General features: G+C 35.9%; 1 protein-coding gene across 2 annotated transcripts; it reads left to right on the plus strand.

The window, feature by feature from the left end:
- The first annotated feature begins 262 nt into the window (after positions 1-262).
- LOC107785677 (uncharacterized) lies at positions 263-3326 on the plus strand. 2 transcript variants are annotated; one of them, XM_016607031.2, is made up of 5 exons: positions 263-703; positions 1407-1480; positions 1564-1704; positions 2688-2927; positions 3113-3326. In XM_016607031.2, exons 1-4 carry the CDS (start codon positions 626-628, stop codon positions 2791-2793), a joined length of 399 nt encoding a protein of 132 aa, XP_016462517.1. In that variant the 5' UTR covers positions 263-625; the 3' UTR covers positions 2794-2927; positions 3113-3326. The 2 variants fall into 2 exon arrangements, 1 of the variants encoding a protein (XP_016462517.1); XR_001647943.2 differs by lacking the exon at positions 1407-1480 and having other exon boundaries at positions 275-703.
- The last annotated feature ends 6850 nt before the right edge of the window (positions 3327-10176 follow it).

Raw genomic sequence — 10176 nt, forward strand, 5'->3', positions numbered from 1 at the left:
TTACTATTAAATAATTTTATTTTATCCTTTACCCTACTTTTTATATAATAAATCTACCTCGTACCTTACTTTTTCTTTATAAATATTGTAAGTTTATTTTTCATATTGTTGGTACATGACATCATGAAACAACGATAAACAATACAATATATACAATATATTATAAAACAATACATAACAATCATCCAAACTAACTGTTACGTACGAGCTTGATATGAACCTTTTCTTTATTGCTTCTTGATGTCCTTATTTTGTTTAATATTACTATTACTACTATATATAAATGGGAAGGGGTGTACGAACACACAGCAATAATCAATTGTACAAAAGGTTGTATTACTTGTACTGTAGACTTGGACCCATTTCATTGGTTATTGCATTGTACTATATCTTTCTCCTGTTACACTCGTACGGTAATTTTGGAATGAGACCACGTGTACTACTTCATACAAAAGAACACTATTTGGTCTCTCTCATAGTAATGCAACTCTCCATCTTCTTTGGTTCAGCTCTCTTTCTCTCTGATCTTCCCTATTCACCGTCTTTGTCCCTCCTTGCATATAACTATCAATTTGTCCAGAAAATTTCAAATCAAAAAATACCCTATTAGAATTCTAAACCCTAGATGATCATTCAATACTCTAAAGATGCTATACAAAATTGTGAATTTGTGATAAAGCAGCACTATGCAAAAATATCAAAGGTATGTCCTACATCATTCAGAAATTATTCGTAGTTGGAGAGGAAAGTGTTCAGTGTATTAACTTTGTAGATACTAAATTAGAATTACTGATTATAATTTTTGCACAAATTAATTTTTTTTCTCTTTTTTTTCTCTCTCTCTTTCAAATCAAAATGAATATAGAAATATAGATGAATAGTGATGGATCTACACCTTTTTTTTGCACGATGTCTTTGGGGTTGGCTTGATTTCGTCGGTGTTCTATAGTTCGCGATGAGCTTGGATGATATTCCTTTTATCTTTTACCTTTTAAAGCCTACTGTTCTACTCTTCTAATATGCATGTGGAAGTTTTCTCAAGTCATGTATAGATGATATGATTTTTGTTAGTTCATTATTTTCTAATAAGTTTTTTATTGACGTACATAATTAATTTCTCTGCATAAATAAAAGTGAATAAGTATTGTTTAGTACAACAAGTTGGGGATGGAAGGGAACTTGGTGTTAATTATATCGTGAATATATCCTAGGATTATATGAGTTCACAACTTGACCACTTTTTTTTTCTACTAACTTACACCATTGTCTTTTTCTCATATTTGATTCTATCGCAGTTTGCTGATGTTGTATTCTTATAGTGTAACCACTTTGGAATAGTAATATTGAAGTCTAATCTCAAAACTGATAGTTGAGTTGTTACAAAGCCGAGTTTATGTAAATGGCAGGAGTCGAGTTCTAGGATTTCTTCACGTCACTCTCATAGTTGTTGCTTCTCAAGTATCTCTTTTTCAATTGACAGGTGTTCATTTCCTTTTTTGAGTACAATTTTTGTTTTCTAATGCTGTAGTCTTTGTACTAACGTTAGTGTGTCTCATCTTTCAGCCTTCAGGCCATCAGTCCTTGGTTTCTTTCAAGGTTTCTCCTAGGGTTCTTTGCTCTTCTTTCTGGCCTTTGCTTCCGGTTTCCTTTTCAAGTTTTCAATTTTAAGCTGAATTTATTTTTCGATGTCTACTTACTGTTCTGGTGAGTCTTCTCTCCATCTTTCTTTTATCTGCAGAAGTTTGTCAGTGAATATTAGTTTCTTTGTTCTTTTGAATAATTTTTGTGCTTGATTTTCCACATGAATGTCATGATTTGCCCATGCGTGTTTGGTAGTAATAGATACATAGGTGCTTGCGAGCATATCTGACTTTGATGAATATATATTCACTTTTCTATTTTTTGGATAATTAAAAACTAATTCTTTTTCCTCTTTAAATTTTGAAAATTCCCAACATATTATTAGATAATAAAATTTCAATCTTGCACTGTCTTTTTCAGTTTTTTTATCGTCCAAGTTGTGTGCTTTTTAAGCTGAGCGCCAAGCTGTTGTGTCATAGTTTCTTGGTTGTAGCTAGATGATTTTTCTATATTTTTTAATTTTAGTGGTTTGATATGAAACAGTGATATGTGAAAATCAAGGGCAAGCAAGGTGAAAGTAACTACTTTACTACCGAAGGAAAAATAATTTTCAACTACATCATTTTTATCTTTTTAATAAAGTAATATTGTATAATCTACAATGCATTAAATATGAGCATATTTGAGTTACCTTCTGCACAAATTTTCTGTACTGATAGTCAAATTAGTTAATCTTGACTAACATGTAGTTGATTGTAATCAAAAGATTATTGGAGTATTCAAAATGCTAAGCTTAATATGAGCTTTAACGTTGTTTAATTTGGTCTTTAAGCAGTTTTAATGCTTAGTCATACCAGATAATATTATAACCTGTATATCTAAAGAATGACTGTTGAAAGCTCATAATCTCTCAGAAATGTTGCGTTACTTTGCAGTACTCGTGATTGACTCAATGATTTTGTTTTAGTAAATACTAAATGGTCCTTCCACAAAATAGTAGTTTCATGATCTTTTGTACATGTATAACTTTCTTGCTTAATGAGTGCAATTGCTTAGAGAAAATTAATATACTCTGACAGTTCTCTTTTTCTTTGAATGTTGTACAGGTACAATATCCATCGTAGTAGATATCTATGGACTGTCTGTACATTACTATTGATGCAAATTGTATTTTCAGATTATTTCTTATACTGGAATAGGAGAGTGCACTGATTTGGCTTCATTGATGTGCTTCTTGGTTTTGGATTTGGCCGAGCGAAGGAGATGTTGGACCATCTTAGAAGCGTGTTTGCAAATAATCTGACCAATTTAGAGCGCACGGTTCATTGTAGAAGCTAAAAACTCAGGTCTGTCATATCTTTATTTGGCATTTCACCAAATTTTTTCATTGAAAAATGTTATTCAATTGCACAAGGATACTCCATCAGTTACTGCATGTTCTTCTGAATTCTGGTGTCCGATTATTCTAATTCCAAATGTATAGCTAGAGTATATGCTTTTGTTTTCTAGCTAACATGCCTTTATTTTCCAGGTGGGAGCAAGGCGCAACTCGCTATAAACCATGTCTGCAGTCTGTTGATTCATCATAAGCTGTAAATCTATGATGCTAATGTGAAATCACTGTGGCACTACCAAGTTTCTTCTTCAAGTAGTCACTATAAATAAAATGGAAAGTTTAAAGTAATACAACTTTTGGGACGATAAACTGATGTAATATTTCCATGGAAAATGTAGTTTTCATATAATACCAATTAACTTACACTGTGTCGTTTGCCCGAGGATTGAAGGATATAATGCAATTTGAAGGTTAAGAAACTCTTCCTGGATTCTTTCTGTAGAAAGAGGGAGCTCTATCAGGGTAATTTTAAGCTGCAACCAGTCCATTTCAAAGCCCGCATTTTTTTAAAATATTAAACAAAAAATAAAATTATTTCTAAGATATTTTGACAAACTTACTCATGGATCAATTTGGGCTAAAAATTAGCCCAACTTTAAATGGGTTGAAATGAGTTAGGTCAAGATGGACTAAGTTCAATAAATGAGCGGGTCAATAACCAATCCAACCTTGGGCGGGTCATTTGGGCTTGGGCCAAATTTGACAGCCCTAGCAGAGGGTATAGTTTTCAGCATGCCATGCAGATCAAATGTTGGTTATTTCCTTCTGTTCCCAATTTATTGTTGAAGTTTGGCAAATTTTTGTCCCACATCGGTGGGCTCTTGAGTTTTGGGGGGATTTTCCCCCTATAAAAGAAGGTCTAATGTTTAGGATTTAAACACATCTCTCATTTGCCTTCTCATCTGTTTAAGGCATTTGTATCTTCTCTCTTTAGTATTATTTCACTTGTATTTTTGGAGTGAAATAAAATATTGGTTGTGTCCGAGGAGTAGGCAAAATTAGTCGAACCTCGTAAATTCTGGTGTTCCCTTTATTGTTGCTTTATTGTATTATTTATTATTTGGTGGCTGTCATAATTTTTGGTATAGTAGTTGTGATTTATTCACACTATATACATTTGCCTTCCGCAACAATTGGTATCAGAGTCAAGGTACTGTCTAAGTATGCTCTGTGGTTGCAGCATAGTCTGATCTTCCACATCAGAAAAGATTTATCTTGGTAACTGAGTCAAGGTTCTGTCTGAGTATGCTCTGTGGTTGCAGCTTAGTCTGATCTTCTACATCAGAAAGGAAATAATCTTGATTTGTGTCGTCAGCTATTGAATAATATCTGTGTCAAATATGGGAGACAATAAACAAGAAGAATCTACATCAAGTGTCAACAATACGTCATCATTGGCATCTTCGCTTATGACAAGAATTGTGTCAAATGCGAAATTTGCGGTAGAAATTTTTGACGGGTCCGGACATTTTGGGATGTGACAAGGCGAGGTTCTAGATGTCCTTTTTCAACAAGGGCTAGATCTGGCCATTGAAGAAAAGAAACCAGATGTTATTGGAGAAAAAGATTGGAAGATTCTCAACTGTGTTGCTTGCGGTACCATTCGATCCTACCTTGCTAGAGAGCAGAAATATTCATACACAAAGGAAACTTCTGCAAGTAAATTATGGAAAGCACTGGAGGATAAATTTTTGAAGAAAAACAGTCAAAATAAATTGTACATGAAGAAGAGACTGTTTCACTTCACCTATATTCCTGGTACCACGATGAATGAACATATCACCAGTTTCAATAAGTTGGTCACAGATTTGCAAAATATGGATACAACTTATGATGATGGTGACTTGGCCTTGATGTTGTTGGCGTCACTTCCTGATGAGTACGAGCACCTTGAAACTACTCTACTCCATGGAAATGACGAAGTTTCTCTTAGAGAAGTTTGTTCGGCTTTGTACAGCTATGAACAAAGAAAGCGAGAAAAACAGAAGGGCGGAGAAGGAGAAGCACTATTTGTGAGGGGTCGTCCTCAAAATCAAACGAGGACAAAGAAGGGAAGATCCAAGTCAAGATCCAGGCCCAGCAAAGATGAATGTGCCTTTTGTCGAGAAAAAGGGCACTGGAAGAAAGGCTGTCTGAAGCTGAAGAATAAGGCCAAACATAACAATGGAAAGGCTATTATGGATTCAAATGTAGCTGATTGTGATGATTTAGACTTCTCATTAGTTACAACAGAGTCATTAACATCATCAGACATATGGTTGATGGACTCGGCTTGTAGCCATCATATGTGTCCCAACAGGGACTGGTTTGTGGAATTTCAAGAAGGAGAATATGGAGTCATCCACACAGCGGATAACAGCCCTCTTACCTCATATGGCATTGGTTCAATACGATTAAGGAACCATGATGGAATGATCAGAACATTAACAGATGTTCGATTTGTACCGGATTTGAAGAAGAATCTCATCTCTGTAGGAGCCCTAGAATCAAAAGGGTTCAAAATCATTGCAGAAAATGGAGTGATGAGAGTATGCTCCGGTGCACTAGTGGTAATGAAGGCTAATCGGAAGAATAATAATATGTACCACTATCATGGCAGTACAGTTATTGGGACAGCGACAGTGACATCCAGTGACGACAAAGAGGCAGAAGCAACCAAGCTATGACACATGCGCTTGGGACATGCTGGAGGAAAATCCTTGAAAACTCTATCAGATCAAGGATTGTTAAAAGGAGTAAAGGCTTGCAACTTGGAGTTTTGTGAGCATTGTGTCAAAGGGAAACATACAAGGGTTAAATTTGGTACAGCGATCCATAATACTAAAGGCATTTTGGATTATGTACACTCTGATGTTTGGGGTCCTTCCAAAACACCTTCATTGGGTGGGAAGCACTATTTTGTAACCTTTGTTGATGATTTTTCTCGAAGAGTGTGGGTGTATACAATGAAAAACAAAGATGAAGTGCTGGGAATTTTTCTCAAATGGACGACGATGGTGGAGAATCAAGCAGGCAGGAGGATCAAGTGTATTCGCACAGACAATGGAGGAGAATACAAAAATGATCATTTCAATAAGGTCTGTGAAAATGATGGCATCGTCCGACACTGCACTATTAGACATACACCACAACAGAATGGAGTGGCAGAACGTATGAACCGGACCTTGCTGGAGAAGGTACGGTGTATGTTGTCCAATGCTGGCTTGGGCAAAGAATTTTGGGCTAAGGTAATTACATATGCATGCCACCTCATTAATCGTCTACCATCTGCTGCTATTGATGGCAAGACACCATTTGAAAAATGGTATGGAAAACCTGCTATAGATTATAAATTTTTGCACGTGTTTGGCTCAACTGCATATTATCATGTGACGGAGTCAAAATTGGATTCAAGGGCAAAGAAGGCTATTTTTATGGGAATTACTTCTGGAGTCAAAGGATATCGCTTATGGTGTCCTATGACAAAGAAAGTAATATTCAGCAGAGATGTTACCTTTGATGAATCTATGGTAAATAAGGTAACAGAAGATACCAAACAAAATAAAGGTGCTTCTAAGCAGGTGGAGTTTGAGGGAAAATTTATTTTTCCTACACAAGAAGCAGAGGAGGAAACAAATGAAGATTACCCTCTGGAAGGAGAGCCAGTAGAGGAGATTCCAACTCAGGAACCTCAACAACAACTTGAATCAATAGCAACCAGCATGCCAAAAAGAACAATAACGAAACTTGTTCGTCTCATAGAGACGGTTTCTTGTGCAACCTCAATTATAGCTGATGATGTTCCTACCACTTATAAAGACGCTGTCCAAAGTTCAGAAGAAGATAAGTGGAGGATTGCCATGAATGATGAAATACAGTCCCTTCATCAGAATCATACATGGAGATTGGCCAATCTCCCGAAGGGAAAGAAAACAATTGGGTGCAAATGGGTATTTGCAAAGAAAGAAGGATTTCCTAACCAAGTAGATGTTCGCTACAAAGCAAGATTGGTGGCCAAAGGATATGCTCAAAAGGAGGGAATTGATTACAATGAAATATTTTCTCTAGTTGTAAAACATTCCTCAATTAGAATTATGTTGGCTTTGGTAGCACAATTGGATTTGGAACTAGTTCAGATGGATGTAAAAACTGCATTTTTACATGGAAACTTGGAGGAGGAAATCTACATGACTCAGCCAGAAGGATTCAAAGTTGCTGGAAAAGAAAATATGGTGTGCAAACTTGAAAAATCGTTGTACGGATTGAAACAATCTTCTAGACAATGGTACAAGCGATTTGACGAGTTTATGTTGCGGCAAGGGTACAAGAGAAGCAAATACGATCATTGTGTGTATTTGCACAAGCTTAAAGATGGTTCATTTGTATATCTTCTCCTATATGTTGATGATATGTATAGCTTCCAAGAATTTTGAAGAAATTGATAAGTTGAAGATTCAACTGAAGAAGGAGTTCGAGATGAAGGATTTGGGTGAGGCAAAGAAAATTCTTGGCATGGAGATAATTAGAGATAGACGTTCAAAGAAACTCTGTTTATCTCAAAAGGAATATTTGAAGAGAGTACTTCAACGTTTTGGCATAGATGACAAGACTAAGCCAGTTAGTACTCCACTTGCTTCCCATTTTAAGCTAAGTACTACTATGTCGCCAATGGATGAAGCTGAACGAAAGTATATGTCAAAGGTACCATACGCAAATGTTGTTGGTAGCTTGATGTATGCAATGGTTTGCACAAGGCCTGACATTTCACAAGTTGTTGGAGTTATTAGCAGATATATGCACAATCCAGGGAAGGAGCATTGGCAAGCTGTGAAGTGGATTCTACGGTATATTCATAATACTGTAGATGTCGGGTTTGTTTTTGAGCAGGAAGACAATCAGTCTGTAGTTGGATATTGTGACTCAGATTTTGCGGGTGATCTGGACAAACGAAGATCAACTACTGGTTATGTGTTTACTTTTGCAAAGGCACCAGTTAGTTGGAAGTCTACTTTGCAGTCAACAGTTGCTTTGTCTACAACAGAGGCAGAGTACATGGCTATTACAGAGGCTGTGAAAGAGGCAATTTGGCTTCAAGGATTGCTAAAGGAGCTTGGTGTTGAACAAAAAGGTATCACAATTTTTTGTGATAGTCAAAGTGCTACTCAATTAGCGAAGAACCAAGTTTATCATGCAAGGACGAAGCACATTGATGTTCGGTATCATTTCGTACGAGAAATCATAGAAGAAGGTGGATTCACGGTGAAGAAAATTCATACTACAGAGATCCTGCTGATATGCTGACAAAGGTGGTGACTGCGGTCAAGTTTCAACATTGTTTGGATTTGATCAACATTGTTGAAAACTGAAGATTAAAGATGAAGACACAATCAAAATTTGTTATTGAGAGAAAATTGAAGATGTGGAATTTTGCCAAGGTGGAGATTTGTTGAAGTTTGGCAAATTTTTGTTCCACATCGGTGGGCTCTTGAGTTTTGGGGGGATTTTCCCCCTACAAAAGAAAGCCTAATGTTTAGGATTTAAACACACCTCTCATTTGCCTTCTCATCTGTTTAAGGCATTTGTATCTTCTCTCTTTAGTATTATTTCACTTGTATTTTTGGAGTGAAATAAAATATTGGTTGTGTCCGAGGAGTAGGCAAAATTAGCCGAACCTCGTAAATTCTGGTGTTCCCTTTATTGTTGCTTTATTGTCTTATTTATTATTTGGTGGCTGTCATAATTTTTGGTATAGTAGTTGTGACTTATTCATACTATATACATTTGTCTTCCGCAACATATATAATGTATGTGTGTGTGTTGTGTCACCTTATACGTACAAAAAGAAGCGTCGGACTTTTAACTGGGAGAAATTCAAAAATAGCCAGATTTACAAGTGGTCATTCAAAAATAGCCACAGTTTCAAAAGTAATCGAAGTTTAGTTACTTTTCATGTAAAGATAAATTTGAACGAAAACATTGTTCAAAATCCGGAAAAATACTCCAGCATAATATACTAGAGTTCCAGTATATTATACTGGAACTCCAGTACTGGAACTCTAGTCTAATATACTGGAGTTCCAGTATAATATACCGGTCCAGCATAATATACTGGAGTTTGGAGCACTGATGCTCCAGTCTCCAGTATATTATACTGGAGCCAGCAAAGTATACCGGTCCAGCATAATATGTTGGAAGTTCATACACAGGTGCACCGAACTCCAATATATTATGTTGGACCGGTCTCTGTTGCAGCAAAATAGTGGCTATTTTTCAATGACTTGGCAAACGCTGGCTATTTTTGAATGACCAGTCCGAAAACTGGTTAGACCGTGCTATTTTTACCTTTTAACTTTGTACTTTTGTAGTAGTAATTAGAGTATTATTTTGCACCCTTAATATATGCTCTCTTTTTTATTTCTCGTATTCTTTTATTTTTCACAATTTGCCCCCCTAACCTATTCATTTTAAAATTACAAAATTGCTCATTCCGTGGGGGATAAGATAGGGACTATATAATATTTTTTTACTTTTATGCATGGATAGTATAAAAAATATTATACAATCAGGTCGTTTAAAAGGCATTTATAGATAATTCCATTTAATAACATGGATTAGTAACCTAGAATAAAGGATAAGTGACATATCGTATAACAAGTTAAGTTACTCCAAAGTGGAAAACAAGTTATTATATTGTCATTTTATATAACTTAAGATCTTCAGAAAGGAAAAAAGAAGAAAATAGAAGGGAGTGGGGAAATGAAATTCGTCATGCACCAATCTTGGTACTTTAATTTCAAGCTAGAGCAGATTATATGGTTCAAGCACTGATAACTTTATCAAGCGTCGTATAGTCGATAATGGATTATATGGTTCTATTGCAGAATTAAGATTTTGCAATTTCGTACTGTATGTTAAGAAGACTATTGGCAATGCAAAGATATCTGATATTGTTATGGGAAATGATTTTCTTTGGAATGCAATCATATGGAGATTATATGGTTCAAGCTCATTTTAACTCGATTGTTTTAGAACAGAGGCTTACTGTTACACCCTACAAGTCCCTCAGATATGGCATTGGCAGTAGATATTATTTACCCATGTTGATTCCTGCCACTGATCTGGAGCCGAGGGTCAGCCTCTCTACCTCCACAAGGTAAGGTAAAGTCTGCATACACACTACTCTCCCCGGACCCCACATGTGGAATTGCACTAGGTTTTTT

This window comes from Nicotiana tabacum, chromosome 20, assembly GCF_000715075.1.
Source record: "Nicotiana tabacum cultivar K326 chromosome 20, ASM71507v2, whole genome shotgun sequence".
NCBI classification, from domain to species: Eukaryota; Viridiplantae; Streptophyta; class Magnoliopsida; order Solanales; family Solanaceae; genus Nicotiana; species Nicotiana tabacum.